Consider the following 16,855-nt stretch of genomic DNA (forward strand, 5'->3'; position numbering starts at 1 on the left):
TCCCCTTCCCCTGCTGTGTCCTCAAGTCCATTCTCTACATTTGCATCTTTATTTCTGCCCTGCCACTAGGTTCATCAGTTCTGGTTTTTTTTTTTAGATTCCATACATGTGCATTAGCATACGGTATTTGTTTTTCTCTTTCTGACTTACTTCACTCTGTATGACAGACACTAGGTCCATCCACCTCATTACAAATAACTCAATTTCATTCCTTTTTATGGCTGTGTAATATTCCATTGTACATATGTGCCACATCTTCTTTATCCATTCATCTGTTGATGGACATTTAGGTTGCTTCCATGTCCTGACTATTGTAAATAGTGCTGCAATGAACATTGTGGTACATGTATCTTTTTGAATCATGGTTTTCTCAGGGTATATGCCCAGTAGTGGGATGGCTGGGTCATATGGTAGTTCTATTTTTAGTTTTTTAAGGAACCTCCATACTGTTCTCCATAGTGGCTGTATCAATTTACATTCCCACAAACAGTGCAGGAGGGTTCCCTTTTCTCCACACCCTCTCCGGCACACAATCCATTTTTTAAAATATTCCGTAGACACTGAAAAAGAGAGTGTATTCTTTTTAATTTTTTTCATGTTTGCTAAATGTATCTCAGCAATGAGTTTTGTCAGAGGTTCTACATCTTTATGTTTGTTTACTTGATCAGTTAAGAACTGACAAAGTCTCCACAGCAATTGTTTTTCAGTCATTTTCCTCTTATTATTCAGAAACTAAAGGTTTATGACAAGCATATCTTCATTGCAGATCTTGGTTTTCATTAATTATTTTTTATTTTGTTTAATAGTTTAGGACTATAATTTTCCTTTTCTAAATATGTCTTTTCCCATCTTTTTACTTTTAAACATACCGAGTCACTTTGTTTTGGATGTGCCTCTTGTGGACAATATATGGTTGGATCAAATATAAGAATCTTTGTCACTTCAAAGGGAAATATAACTTATTTAGATATATCGTGTCACAACTAATCTGTTTGACTTTCTGATGAATTTATCTGGATCCCTTATTGAGGTATAATAAGAAAAAACTATTTGATCTTTGTCCCTGATTCCTGGCAGAGACCTAAAACCCATGGAATTTCCCAAGTGATAGAGGTGATAGGAGCATCTTCCCATAATCATAAGGAGCCCCTTTCAACTAAGTTCATGCTAATAATGTGACTCTCGGCCAGCCCCTAGATAGCTTCAGGATGGGGTTGGTGCCAGAAAGAACAAGGCAGGATTAAACACTTGGAACTTTCAGCCCCACTCTGCCCCCTCTCACCCTCTTCCACCCAACCTCCTGGGGGAGGAGAAGGGTTAAAGTTGAGTTAATTACCAATGGCCAGTGATTAATCAATCATGCCTATATAATAAAACCTCCATTAAAAACCCTTAATGACATGGTTCAGGGAGCTGCCCAGTCGGCAAATACAACCACAGAAGGTGGCACATTCCAAATCCATGGGGACAGAGGCTCCTGTACTCGGGAATCTTCTGGACTCATCCTACGTATCCCTTCATCTGACTGTTCATTTGTGTGCTTTATAAAGATAAAAGATAAACTGAAACATTTTATAATTTTTAAGAGTTTGAGCAAAAAATCCATTGGAATGGGGCAATGCCAAACTGGAAGAGGTCAGGGGTTTTCCGCCTGTACAAGCTCAGGGAGTGACTTGGAGAAGGTGCCAAAGAAAGGAAATTATTTGGCTGTAGCTTAAAGCCTGACTGGCTGTTTGTGATCGGTTGTCCTTAAGCTTTGATTTCATAACCTGAAGGCATTTCCAGGCTTTGATTTTGGTTTGTTTACATAGGCTGCCATGACAATAGAGCCATCTCAGTCTGATGGCCTCCTTGTTTGATTAATTTAACATAATAAACTGTAATAATAAATGTAGAATTTTCCTGAGTTCTGTGAGTTGTTCTAGCCAATCATGGAACCTGGTGGGAATGGGGGTGGGTTGTGGGAACCCCTGACTTTGTAGTCAAGTTGGACAGACCCCAGTCTTGAGGCTGGTGTTTCTGGGACTGAGGCCTGAAACCTGAGGAGTCTGCATGGGCTCTGTGTACTTAGTATCAGAATTGAATCGTGGGGCACCCAGCTGGCATTAGAGAATCAGCGATTTGGTTGGTGTGAGAAAAAAAACCTCATGCTTGGCAAAGGTGGAAATCTATTTTCAGTTTAAGTGTTTGCTAATATTTTAAAAATACTTGCTATTTTGACTATAGGGATTGGCCCAGACCAGTCCCTACACAGCCTTGTTGATGGTGGTGCTACGTGGAAACCAGACGGGATTCATGTTGCTTTGGAACAAGGCTCTTCATTGCTGCTGCTGCTTTTTGTTTGTAGTAGCTGTTCATGCCTGGGCTTTTAAGCCTGGCTTCTCAGGAAGTTACTGTGCTACAGAGCTCAGAAGTATTCCCTCTGACCCTTTTCCAGACTGTGTCAGGGCCTGCCCTTGTCTCCAGCCTTTGCCTCTCAAACTGGGAGTGTCTCAAGATTTTCCCTTCTGTTGTTACAGAACTAGGTGATGATGGACGTTCTCTTCTTCAGGAAAGAGAGGGGAAAAATCACCCTGAAGTTTTTCTTCAGTCTAGTCCCACTGAACTTCAACTAGTGTAAATGCATTGAAGTTTCTGGAGTGTGGTTGGCACTCTTCTTTGGACCCCGGTCAAAGCATAATTTTCAAAATGATAAAAACCTAACTCTCATGCATATATGAAATGAATCATGTCAAAAATTTTATTCAACTATCTCATGAATTAATGTGGGAACCAGTAAGACGTCAAAACTGGTTCAAAGAGCATTTGAGAAACTGAATATGCAGATGTATAGATAGGCAATTTAATAAAGAAATGTTAGGTTAAGATTGCTGGGTTAGATTTAGACACAAAATGTTTTAAAGTGTTATAGGGCAATAAACTGTAACCTTTGGGGTTATCTGTTCTATTTGACAATAAATTATTCACATTTTTAAAAATTAATTAATTTATTTATGGCTGTGTTGGGTCTTCGTTTCTGGGCGAGGGCTTTCTGTAGTTGCGGCAAGCGGGGGCCACTGTTCATCGCGGTGCGTGGGCCTCTCACTATCGCAGCCTCTCTTGTTGCGGAGCACAGGCTCCAGATGCGCAGGCTCAGTAATTGTGGCTCACGGGCCCAGCTGCTCTGCGGCATGTGGGATCTTCCCAGACCAGGGCTCGAACCCGTGTCCCCTGCGTTGGCAGGCAGATTCTCAACCACTGCGCCACCAGGGAAGCCCCAGTTATTCACATTTTTTAGTGGACAAAAACTACAAGTTAACTTCTTAAGTATTGTAAAATAACCTAATCAATAGAAACCAAGCTCAGCACTGCACTGAAAGAACACTTTAAAAAATCTCTTTTGCCTAGTTCCAAGATACAGATTGTTTTTGTGACAGACGTGCTGTTTTTCACTTTTCGCTATCATTATTTCTGGACTGGGTAGAGGTAGAGGGTGTCCTCAGTCCTTATGTGGCCATCTTACACAGAGGACCGAAAGAAGTATTTCTTGTTCTGCTGCAGCTACCTCCTGAGAGAGTGTTTTCATTTCTCTTATTAATGGATTATTGGCAGACTCAGTAGAGTCTTGGCTAAACTAGGGGTCTTAAATTATAAAAGAAGCTTCTCCAAAATTTAACACAAATGTCTTATTAATTAAAAATGCAAACACAAAAACTCAAATAAAGAAGAATTACATTATATACTCGTTGAAGTTAAATAAGTCCAACTATATACTGAGCAAGAGAATACTTTACTTAGTAAGAGAATTTCCACCTGCTATTTCAAATTCAATGAATATGTACCACAGAATGAGGGTGAGAGGGAGACACAAATTGGCTTTCATTTTCATAAATCTCAGTTTTCTTGTGTGAGTATCTTAGTGTGCTGAGTGTGATTCTCATGTTTAAAAAACACATATATTTTGGAACCACATGGTCCCTAAATGAAAGCCACCTACTTCAACTGGTATCATAAATTCCAATGTAGAAGAAAAGAATCTAGCTGTGAGTGTCAGCTTTCCTAAAGGATTTTCATGGGTAATTTTAACACTATGTTTGATTTGCTGCATACAAAATCTGAAGACATGGTATTAGTTTTCTATGGCCACATAAGAGATCGCCACATGAGCAGCTTAAGAACACACACATATATATTAGCTCACAGTTTCTGTGGGTCAGGAGTCCAGGAGTGGTTTAGCAGAGTCTTCTGCTCAGGGTCTCCCAAGATTGCAGTCAAGGTTTCAACTGGGCTGTGTTTTCATCTGGAGGCTCAACCGGGGGACAATCTGCTTCTGAGCTCATTCCACTTGTTGGCAAATTTCATTACCTTGTGGTCATAGGACTGAGGGCCCTGTTCTGAGTTCTTTGCCATGTGGGCCTCTTTAAGACAGCTCTTACTTTATCAAGTCAGCAAGGAGTGTCTTTCTGACCTCAGAGAAGGCCTAGTCCTCTCTTAGGGGCTTTCACCTGATTAGGTCAGGCCCATCTCAGATGATCTCACTTTTTATTTACTCAAAGTCAGCAGTTTGAGGACCTAATTACCTCTGCAAAATTCCTTCACTTTGTCATGTTCTATGGGTTGGAAGCAAATCACAGGTCCTGCCCACACTCAAGGGGAGGGGATTATGCAGGACCTGGACACCAGGGGACAGGGGTCATAAGGATCACCCTAAGGGTCTACCTGCCACAGACCTTAACCCCCCAAAATAATCAGGGCCCAGTCAGGAAAACAGCAGCCATGCTAGGTATTCTAACAGAAAATATTTAATGTAGGAAATAGGTCAAATAGTTACTAGAGGACTAAAAAAATTTTTAAAAAAGGAATAGTGAGGTAAGAAAGAAAATAAGTGCAGGAAGCATCTACCTCTATGGCTGGGGGATGAGGGGTGAGGTCAGTGTTACCAGGACCTATGACCTTGGAGGAGAGGCCCACACTGCTGAGCCTTAACCTCAGAGTAAAGTCCCACTTTGACTACCTCTGTTTCTCAAGGAGGCAGCAGAGCTGGCTCAGACCTCTGAGGAGAGGGTGCTGTCTGGCTCGTGCTGGTACCTCTGAGGTGGAGTCACGAGGCTTGTCCTGGGAGTGTGGAAAGAAGCTGTACCAGGTTGACTTGCTGCTCGGGTGAAGGGCCGTTGCTGGGCCCACCTGCCAGGAGGTGCAAGCCAATAGGAAGAGCATCTTCCCTACTCCTGCCTTCCAGTCTCTCTCTAGCATCCCTCCTGGCAGAACCTAACAGCTGCAAGCCAGCAAAGGAGAAACATAATTTGGACGGTACTCAGCATCACAAAACAAATATGAAAGGGTAGATTTGGAACCTACACACAATAGCTTGATAGCCAGCATATACCTTCCCTAGCTAAGACTGCTGAAACCTAGGTCCAGTAGAAAATCCTGGCCTTGGCCTCCTGTCTAATACTGGCAGTGCTGGGATTTTAGGTAGTCAATGTGTAACACCTCTCTCTTCCCTGCTTGAGTTCTGAACCAACCAAGTCAGAGTATCAGCAGTTAGAAGATGGAGATAAAAATATCAGCTTTATAACTAACAAAGTCTGTGTTGTCAGGTATGTAGCCAAATGTGCTTGCAAACATGCCCAGACCCAAACTTCCTGCCCCAAGCTTCAGGCTTCCCCTGTGGATTCATGAGAATATGTGTTCTCAGGCAGCCCATAAGTTCCAATAAGAGACAGAGAAACATCTAAGTGAAGCCCACCCTTGGGCACAGTGCCTGGAGGGGCTGAGAGGGGCCTGGGGGTTTTCTCTGGTAGAGGGTCCTCTGCTAGGGAAGGTGAGGAGATTTGGAGGCATATTTGATCATAATCTGGCTCTGGTTAGAGATGTTGTAGAAATACAGATTATTTTTTCTCTTAGTTGGAGGTATTGTTTTTAGATTGTGGTAAAATATCTATAACATAAAATTTACGAATTTAATCATTTTTAAGTATACAGTTCAGGGACATTAAGTGCATTCACATTGTTGGCAGCCATCTCCAGAACTTTTTCATCTTCCCAAATTAAATCTCTGTACCCATTAAATAAGAAGTACCCATTACACCCTCGCTTGTGCCCTGGAAACCTGTAATCTACTTTCTGTCTCAGAAACTGACTACTCTAGCCATATAAATGGAATCATACAATGGTCGTCCTTTTATAACTGGCTTTTTTCACTAAGCATAATGTCCTCAAGGTTCATTCATGTTGTGGCAGGTGTCAGAATATCCTTCCTTTTTTAAGATTGACTAATATTTCATTGTATGTAAATACCACGTTTTGCTTATCTATTCATCATTGGTGGGTTTCTTTAACCTTTGGGTTTCTTTTACCTTTTGGCTATTGTGAATAATGCCACAATTCACATGCTTTGAACATGGGTGAACAAATATCTGTCTGAGCCCTGCTTTCAATTCTTTTGGGTATATACCCCAAAGTAGAATTGCTAGATATACGGTAATTTTTTTTAATTAATTAATTAATTAGGCTGCATAGGGTCTTAGTTGCGGCACCCGGATCTTCATGGCGGCATGTGGGATCTTTCGTTGCAGTGCACAGGCTCTCCATTGCGGCGGGCGGGCTCAGTAGTTGTAGCGCGTGAGCTCGCTAGTTGTGGCATGTGGGATCCAGAAAGCGTGGGCTCAGTAGTTATGGTGCATGGGTTTAGTTGCTCCACGGCATGTGGGATCTGTTTTTCTTTAATTAATTTATTCTATTTATTTATTTTTGGCTGAATTGGGTCTTTGTTGCTGTGCGCAGGCTTTCTCTAGTTGCGGCGGAGGCTACTCTTCGTTGCGGTGTGTGGGCTTCTCATTGTGGCAGTGTTGTTGCAGAGCACAGACTCTAGGCACGTGGGCTTCAGTAGTTGTGGCTTCCGGGCTCTAGAGCGCAGGCTCAGTAGTTGTGGTGCATGGGCTTAGTTGCTCCGCAGCATGTGGGATCTTCCCGGACCAGGGCTCGAACTCGTGTCCCCGCATTGAAAGGTGGATTCTTAACCACTGGCTCACCAGGGAAGTCCCTCTGGTAATTCTGTTTGATAAGGATTGTGAAGAGTATCCAGAGGTATGGGCAGAGAGCCTGTGAAGTGCACATCACCCAGTCTAAAGGCCTCTTAGGTACAAACTGCCCACTTGGCCCTGAGTCTGCTCCTGCTGCCTCTTCAGGCCCACAAAGTGGGGAAGGGGCTTCTCGGGGAAAGGAGCCCACGTGCTCCTTAGGCATGGGGTGGTGAGCTCCACCCTCAAGAATGAGGGCAGGGAATGGAGTCCACCTGAGTCCCCATCATCCAGGGACTAGCTGTCGGACTTGAGGAAGATTCTGGAGGCCTTGCAGCTTGCCAAGCTTTGTTATTTTTGCCATCCTTTGCCGTCAGTATCAGTGTAATGATTGGCAGTAGAGCCTTTAAAATGGGGGTCAGCTGTGTGTATGTCTTTTTTTTTAAAAAAAGTAATTAATTAATTAATTTGGTTGCACTGGGTCTTAGTTGCAGCATGTGGGCTCCTTAGCTGTGGCTCGCGGGCTCCTTAGTTGTGGCATGCGAACTCTTAGGTGCAGCATGCATGTGGGATCTAGTTCCCTGACCAGGGATCAAACCCAGGTCCCCTGCATGGTGAGCTCGGAGTCTTATCCTCTGCGCCGCCAGGAAAGTCCCAGCTGTGTGTATGTTTTTAGGGACAATTGGAGAAGGAAGCTGGGAGGCCTTTTTCTGGTCTAGGGTCACTCTTGGGGTGAGGGTGAAGAAAGGAAAGCAAGCTGAATCCCTGATGGTTGCAGAGGTTTAACAGTCGTAAGACCCATGCACCGTTTCTGGACAGAGTTAAATTTTCTATTCAAAAGAGTCACCCAAATTGTGGAATTTCAAGAATGGGGGCAGACTGTTGGGTGAACATTTTGGAGCAGATGGCAAGGATTAAAAAATAGTGTATGGTACGGAGGGAACAGGCTCCTGCTAAGCCACGTGGGAGGATGGTGCTCTGAGCTCGCTGGATGTCTCAAAGAGGAAGTGACAACTACCTCCTTCTGCCCTGGGGCAGGGACCCACACTGTGTCTGAGGCTAACTGAACTTACTCTCTTGGTTTAGCTGGACCTGGCAGTCAAGAATTAAAGGTGCTCCCAGGAATGTCTCTTGGACAGCATCATAAAGATACAAAAAAGAGGAAGCAGATGAGTGCCAGAGGCATTTGTAACGAAGTCAGTGTGTCCTACTGCTTTCCCTGAATGCTCAGGGCTTGCCTTTGTGTGTTCTATTCAGCAAAGTTCAGAAACTCAGAGCGCTCTGTCTGGTGGAAACATAATGCGAACCACACACAGAAATTTAAAGTTTCTAATAGCCACTTTGATATAAAGGTGACATACAGGGAAAGGGAAACGGGTGAAATTAATTTGGATAATATGTTTTATGTATCCACTATACCCAAAATATTATCATTTCAGCCTGTAATCAATATCATAATTATTGAATTATTTTGCATTCTTTTTTTTTTTTGTACTACGTCTTTGAAATTTGGGTATATTTTACACTTGTGGCATACCTCAGTTCAGACCAGCCGCATTTTGTGTGCTCAGTTGGCACATGTGGCTTGTGGCTACCATATTGGGCAGTGCAGTTCTAAGAGATCCAAGGATATTTATAATAGCAGGCATTTATTGCACAACTACTATCACATGTATTAAATCATTTAATCCTCACAGTGATACTCCAAAGTAGTTGCTATCTACTAAGGAATACGGATGTATCCCTTGGTTTGTGGCCCCCTTCCTGCATCTTTAAAAAGCTGGTGATCTACCATCTCCTGTCTCTGATCTGCTTCCCTCTACATCCATCATCACCTGGCCTTCTTCTGACGCTGACTTCTACTGAGTCCCTTTCATAAGGACCCTAGTGATTACCTCAGGCCCTCCCAGTAATCCCAGGATAACCTCCCCATCTCAAGATTCTTAATTTAATCACATCTGCAAAGTTTCTTTTGCCATGTAATGTAACACTCACAGGTTCTAGGATTAGGGTGTGGGCATCTTGGGGGAACACTGTTCAGCCCACACGGAGTGGACTTTGTTTTCATAATCATGTAAGGAAGACACTGCACTGAGACCACACTTCTTCTACTTCCTCTTCTCACCGTTTGTGTAGTCAGCTCACCCTGCTCCTAGAGACCATCTCCTTTGCTTCATCAAATCTGAAGCACTGGTTGCTGCTGGGACAAGTGTGGCCATGCTTCTCCTGGCGTCCTGGTCGCTTGCTGCTGTGAATAACCCTGCTGGGACTTCCATGTGTCTCTTCCTTGAGGGAACTGGTGACTTGTGAGGAGCCTTCTTCCTGCCTTTTGCTTCTCATTTTGGGGGAGCAGAGAGAGGAGACTGACCAGAATCACTAACCAGAGGAGGCACCTCTATCCTCTTACAAGGGACCTAAAAGCTCATCTAGTCTCACCACCCTACCCCTGCCCTGCCAGCATCCACCACCCTGCTCCACTAGCCAACACTGACTTTCCACCCAAACTCAACCTCTCAAATAAGTCATTACCTTCCCAACGATGTCTTTCAAGTGAATTCATTAATGTCCTTTATTTTCAAGTAATAGAAACGGACTTGAATGAACTTATGCAAAAAAGAAAAAGTGGCCAGAAAAATCTCTCCTTGGGAAGATCTGATCTCTCGTTTCTTGGCAACCTGAGGACTCCTTCCCTGGGAAAGGGAAATTTTCCCTGTCCATTTCTGACTCCCAGCACATATTCAGTGATTGTGATACTTCAGTCCATGGCTCCTCCAACACCCATATGTACCTCTCTCCATTCAAGAGATGAAGAATCACAGACCCTGTGATGGTAAAGGGAAGCAGACCCTGGGTGGGAGGGTAAGTCGATAAGAGAGGAGCCTGGCCAGAGTGCTGATGACTGACCAAGACATTTGCTTTCATGTGTTATATTTAATATTGGGTGTGTGTGTCTGTATGTACACACATAGATATACTTAACATTACACAAAGTTTGGTACCTGCTGTGTGTTAGGTATTGTGCTGGTGTTGAGGATACAGAGATAACTTTATTCCTACCTTAAAGTTTTCCCTAAGATACAAGGAACTGCAGGACAGTTTGATAAATGCCATAAGAGGTATTAGTGTTGGGTATAAAAATAGCACAGGGAGAGGCACGATTTCCTTTGCTCGGCTGTGTCCAGGACGTTTGAAGTGGGTCTTAATAGGAATACAAAGATCACTAGGTGGGGTGTGTGTGTGTGTGTGTGCGTCTGTGTGTGTCTGTGTGGTGGTAGTGGTGGTGTGCTGGGAATGGAAAAGAATGTTCCAGGAGAAAGGAATTATATGGCCAAAGGCCTTGATGTGAAATGGCACTGAAGTTTAGAAAAGTGCAGGTAGTTCCATATGGCTGTCAGGAGGGGCATTTGGGGTGGGAGGGTATGAGAATGGAAAGTCGAGCACAGGCTGAATATGGAGAGACTTAAGTCTTTTAATTTTATCTTGTAAGTGACCAGGCATCTTGGAAAGAATGAAAGCAGGGAGTGTGACAAGAGTTGAATTTGAAAAGAAGGAGGACTCTAGCAGTGTGGAGGATGGATGGAGGGAAAGGAGACCAGGGGCAGTGAGATCCTTTAAGAGAAGTAGAGACCAAGACAGAAGTCGACATGCAAGAGAGTCACTGGGGGAAACACCACACCAGTGATGGATAAAGAAGAGGGAGCAGGATAGGTGAGGAGAGCCATCAGGCATAATGCAGGTGTGACACCTGTGAAAGGGGGTGGGGGGAAGGGGAGCGGGTTGAGTAAGAGGAGCCTCAGACCACAGTGCAGCTCTGAGAAAATCTCAGCCAGGTCAGTGGGGTGTCCAATAGCAATGTCCCACGTCGGGCACAAATGGCCTGTGTCTGGCATCCTGCTGTGCTCATCACTAGCTGGGAGCTGCCTGGGGGTGGGGCAGTGTGAACACCTGATGCACCCAGAGGTGCAGCAGCTGGAGGCTACCAGCCAACCAGGCTCCTAGCAGCAGATCTGAGTGTACTTTCCCCAGCACAGAGATGACTGTGGCAGCCCAGTCTGAATTAAGGCAGTTTTGGGGGAATGGAAAAGAGACGTGAAAGAGTGGTTGACCTCTTTAGCACCCCTGGTCTGGGTAGGCTCTTTTCTGCCAGCTTCCTGGAAGGGCTTAGGCTGTTCTCTCCTGTGTGTGTGCTTGCTGCCCCCTCTCCTTTTCCAGTTGGCATTTGAAATCTTCCTCTTCTTCTTGAGCACACCACAGCCTTGGTAGATGTATTAGTCAACTTGAGCTGCCATAACAAATACCACAGCATGGGGGCTTAAAGAACAGAAATGTATTTTCTCAAGTTCTGAAGGGTAGAAGTCCAAGATCAAGGTGTTGGTGGGTGGGTTTCTTCAGAGGCCTCTCTCTTTGGCTTGTGGATAGCTGCCTTCTCACTGTGTCCTCACATGGTCTTTCCTCCTTGTGTGTCTGTGTCCTCATCTCCTCTTATAAGAACACCAGTCTCATTGGATTAGGGCCCAGCCTAATGACCTCATTTCAACTTAATCACCTCCTTTAAAGACCGTATGTTCAAATATAGTCACATTCTGAAGCACTGGGGGGTTAGGACTTCAACATATGGCTTTGGGGGGACATAATTCAGCCCATAACACTGAGCTATCTCACTTTTTATTGTGCTGAGACTAAGCACTAAGCACTAAGACAAAACATTTTACCAGAATGTTTCCAGTTTTCTTTCTTTGTCCTCAGGACTTTTCTGCATGCCCAGTTTCTGTTTTTCTTTTCTTTCTCTTTTGCACTGCTTATCAGCTTCTGCTTTTAATTCCATTCTTTTCCATCTACTCGAGGGTCCTGTCCTATCAATTATTCAGCATTTCCCATTCTCCCTTCTGTTTACCAGTGTCCTCAGGGCTACTCCATTATTTAAAAAAATTCTTTCAAGCTTGTTACCTCCCCTCAACTTTCTCCTTCCATTACAGCCTGACTGAGATGTTCATGCTCTTCTCCTCTATTTCCGTAATGCCTGGTTTATTCTCTGTGCACTTATATTATTTTATATACATATACAAAATATATAGGTTTGTTCTTAAGCGTGAATGTGCTTATGCTGAACAGATTGTTTTCCAACTTGTTTGTTCACTTAAAATTGTCTTTGAGATCTTTTTATGTCAGGATACACAGATCTATCATACTTTATTTAGTTTGAGCTTATGGGTTGGAGGTAGGTAGGAACATCAGTATTCCTTTCTGGAAAAGCATTAACATCAGGCCTCAGGGACAGCTTGGTTGCTGAGCAGGGCCATCACCCCAGAATGGCTGCTTATTTGGGGGAAAGTCAATGGAGGAAAGCTGACTAGCTGGGAGGAGGCCTGCTGGAAATGCCTTGGTTTTAGATAAAAACCTACTTGTTATTAGCTATAGCCACCATGCTGTACACTAGATCCTCAGAACTTACTACTGAAAGATATTAGTTTACTTTTTAAAAAAAATTAACTAATAACTGTATTGTATACTTGAAGTTTGCTAGAATTAGATCTTAAACATTCTTACAGAAAAAGTTATGAGGTGATAGATGTGTTAATTGATTGTGGGAATCATTTCACAATGTATAAATATATCAAATCATCACATTGTACACTTTAATATATTAGTTTTATTTGTCAATTATATCTCAATAAAGCTGGAAAAAAGTTTAAAAAAATTAAAACATTAAAAACCTACTTGTCAGGCTTCTGTGGCAGCGCAGTGGTTAAGAATCCGCCTGCCAATGCAGTGGACATGGGTTCGAGCCCTGGTCCGGGAAGATCCCACGTGCCACAGAGCAACTAAGCCCGTGTGCCATAACTACTGAGCCTGCACTCTAGAACCCATGAGCCACAACTACTGAAGTCCACGTGCCACAACTAATGAAGCCCGTGTGCCTAGAGCCTGTGCTCTGCAACAAGAGAAGCCACCACAATGAGAAGCCCGCACACCTCAATGAAGAGTAGCCCCCACTCGCAACAACCAGAGAAAGCCCACGCACAGCAATGAAGACTCAATGCAGCCAAAAATAAATAAATAAATAAATTAATTAATTAAAAAAAAAACCTACTTGTTACCAGCTGAACTGTGCACACACCCCTCAACCCCCATACATATGTTGACCTCTTAACCCCCAGTATCTCAGAATGTGACCATATTTGGGGATAGAATCTTTTAAGAGGCAATTACATTAAAATGAGGTCATTAGGGTGGGTCCTAATACAACATGACTGATATCCTTAGAAGAAAAGGAAATTTGGACACAGACGTGTACAAAGGGAAGACACAGGAAGAAGAACGCCATCTACAAGCCAAGGAGAGAGGCCTGGAATAGATCCTTCCCTCATAGCCCTCAGAAGGAACCAACCCTGCCGACACCTTGATCTTGGACTTCCAGCCTCCAGAAGTGTGAGACAAGAAGTTCTGATTATATAAGCCACTCAATTTGTGGCACTTTGTTACAGCAGCCCTAGCAAACAAACACACTATAGTAGTAGGTAGGTCCTTTCAGATTGATGGAAAAAGAGAGGCTCAGGCTTAAAGAGCTTGAGTGACAGTGATTTATTTTAAGGCTACAAGGACAAGTAAGGAAACTGTCTCAACAGTCTCACAGTCAGGTCTCATAGAAGAGGGGGAATTACTCGACAGCAGCTCTGATTGTCCCCTCAGAAGCCAATGTCTGCTCTAGATATAGCTGTTCTCCTTACTCAGCTTCTCTCTCTCTTCTGTCTTTTCTTCTCCTACTTCTGTTTCTATTATCTCTGCCTTCCCTGGTCTTTTACTGTTTTGTATTCAAAACTCCCCAGAGACAATCTAATTGGGAAACTTAGCACTCTATGATAAGGAGCTCTCCCATAAACCCACGTGTCTTGCCAGTCCTTGATCCTTGGTCCAGTCAGTTGTGGCCAGGGTATCAGGATCATAAAACTCAAGGCATGGCGAATTTTGGTGGTATATCAAGACAGAAGTGATTTCTTCTGAAGGATGCCATGGATTTGGTAGACACTGATAATATCAAAAACTTCTCTCCAGTCCATCCATTCCAACATGGCCTTGGGAGGGTCTATGAGTTTGTTAGGGCTGCCATAACAAAATACCACAGACTACATGGCTTAAACAACAGAAATTTATTTTCTCACAATTCTGGAGGCTGGAAGTCCAAGATCAAGGTTCCAGCAGAGTTGGTTTCCTCTGAGCCCTGTCTCCTTGGCTTGCACATGGCTACTCTGATGCTGCCTCTTCACAGGGTTGCCCCTCTGTGCATGAGCAGCCTTGGAGCTCTAACCTTTTCTTCTTATTAGGACACCAGTCAGACTGGATTAGAGCCCACCCTAACAGCCTCATTTTACTTTAATCACCTCTTTAAAAAAATCCTATCTCCAAATACAGTCACATTCTGAGGTACTAGGGGTTAAGACTTCAACTTATGAATGGGATGGTGGAGAGAGTGGACACAATTTAGCACATAACAGAGGGTAAGCAATATCCCACCTCTGTTACCCTCTCATGCATTAAGAGGCCTTAGTCCTTTGGTGTATGTGTTGCTCCTCCTTCCTGTGATTCCTGCTTCTGACATCTGACGAGGAAAAGGAGAATCAGATGGGTCCAGGAGACGTGGACACAGACAGTGTTGGAGAAAGACATGAGAAGAGTTGGAGAGTGAGAAGTACACATATTAAATAGGCCTGAGATCTCCAATTAGCTCTTAATCCTCAGGAGACTCTGTTGCCCATCAGAGGAGGACCTGGCACTTGGGTTATGTGGTTGGGTACCACTCTATCACTAGTCACTTTCAAGAGAGAACAAAGGTAGCCATGGCTGAAAGGCCAAGAGGATGAGCAGTACCAAGGCTGGTGGAGAGGTTAGGGATATGGCAAATGGGAAGAGGCTGGGAAGAGTGGCCAAAGGAAGAACACTAAGCCACATGAGAAGGTTAGTCTTTCTAAGAGCAGAACCAAAGACTCAGCTCATTGTGGAGAGATGTCTGTGCCCCAGAAGCCCATCCTGGAAGTGTGCCTAGGAATCATGGTTCTAGTGGGTGGTTAAGGATGAGCTCTCAGAAGCAGAAATGGGAAAGAACAGAAGACTCATTGTAAATCGGCTCTAAACTTCCTTCGCCTTGGTCTTGCTCAGAGGTCCTAATCTTCTCTCCCATCTTCATTTTCCACTAACTTCCCATTCCTACCTTATGATTCATCCAGACCTGACCACCTGATATTTCCTAAAATATATTGTGATTTCCCATCTCTGTGCCTTTGTTTATGTCAGTTCCTTCACATACAATTTATTTTACTTATAGCTGCCTCTAAATCCCTTCTCCATGCCTGCTGAGCCCTGCAACTGGGTGGGCTATCTCCCTTCATTGAACTCACCCAGTACTCTGACACTTTGCTTTGTGTCTCCATATGTATTTTGTCCTGCATGGTAGACTGCCTGGGAAAGGGGACAGTTATATGCAATGTTGTGTCCCCAGTTTCACCTAGCACAGTGTCCTACATATAGTAGAATGAAATAGATCTTTGTTGAGTTAAATTGAAGTAGAAAAAAATTGCCTTATGTTATTTTCTCTAAATCATTCATAGTAAAGAGTCCCATGAGAGTCTCTTCCAGTCAATAAAATATTTTTTTGGCTACCATACTTTGACGCTTAACTCCTGGCCTTGGAAGCTTAGGTTGATTTAAACCTCTTAGCTTTAAATGCTTAAACTCGCACATTTACCAAAATGAGCTCATAGCTTCATCTCATCCTGCTTACCCAAGGAGATTTACATTTTTTTCCTAAACATTTACAAACATATTTGAACAGTTTTTAAGCAGAGATATGCTGTAGTTTCCTCTTATCTTCCCAGCAGTATTTGCATATTAAAGAAGAACTTGGGGGAAAGTAGTGACAACCAAAAATAAATCAGTGGCGGGGGTGTGGTGGTGGGGGGGTGGCAGGGGGAGCGTCTAAGAGAGTTGTGCTTGAGAAGGGCTTCTCTAAAACAACTCAGACTTTACCACCTAGGTAGCCTTCTACTCCTTCTGATTTGTAAACGATATTATAACTTCTGCCTACCCACACCAGTTTTGCAAGGTTTTCTACTCATGGCCACACTAAGTGAGACAGAAACTCGGAAAATTGAACACCATCAAATAGAAGTTAAAAGGAAACAATACCAACAGCATTGATGAGATGCATTTAAGGATGTACAAGGCTCATGTAGTGCCTCATGATAAATAAGCATAAGTGAATCCTCTATCCTTCAAAACGAAAAGCAATCTGTATTTTCACACAGTCATATGAAGTACTTTCTGGGGTCAGCTTGGGAAACGATGGTTTGGAATGGGAGAAGCTCCCCTTCCCATGAGAGGAGAGAGCCAGTTACAGCTCAGTTTACAAGGAAATATTGCCTTCTGTGATAGTAACAAAACTCAGAACCTCTGAAGTTGGGCCTGGAACAAGGATTTCCTGGTGAGAGGACCAACTGGGCCACAGATCTGAGGTTCTTTTGGCTTTTGAGGTTCACCTTCTCTTGGGGGCTCTCCTTGGTGACCACTCCCAGTGTCTACCATGCTGGGTTTTGGAGAGCTCTGCTTCCTCTTCAACACACGGCTGAGCTGGGCTGAAACCTTTAGACAGGTATTTACTAAAGGCTAGGGTAAGCAAAAGGGAAACAAACAAAAAAAGTACCAGGAATCTGTCTTGTAAGATATAGTTTAGGCATCTTTATCTGCCTCCCTTCTTAGGTCCTGGTCTGTTTGGATGCCATCCTAGCATCTGTTATCCAGGTGACTACAGTCGTCCATTTACCTCCTTCAAGTTGGAGCCAGGCTCCTAAGAGATGAAGAGT

The 16,855-nt window shown here is 43.6% G+C and overlaps 1 protein-coding gene across 3 annotated transcripts in view; it reads left to right on the forward strand.

Annotated features, from left to right (window-relative positions):
- LOC309637395 (uncharacterized protein) overlaps window positions 1-16,855 on the forward strand; it is a 48,458-nt gene that overhangs the window by 18,509 nt on the left and 13,094 nt on the right. For all 3 annotated transcript variants that reach the window (XR_014250516.1, XM_082411933.1, XM_082411932.1), the window contains exon 2: window positions 16,752-16,793. Coding sequence is in view for 2 of the 3 variants with exons in the window: in XM_082411933.1 (XP_082268059.1) it covers window positions 16,752-16,793 (42 nt within the window). In the remaining variant the exon portion in view is untranslated. The remainder of the gene's footprint in view (window positions 1-16,751; window positions 16,794-16,855) is intronic.

This window comes from Balaenoptera physalus (genome assembly GCF_965194825.1).
Source record: "Balaenoptera physalus genome assembly, chromosome: 1".
Classification (NCBI taxonomy): domain Eukaryota; kingdom Metazoa; phylum Chordata; class Mammalia; order Artiodactyla; family Balaenopteridae; genus Balaenoptera; species Balaenoptera physalus.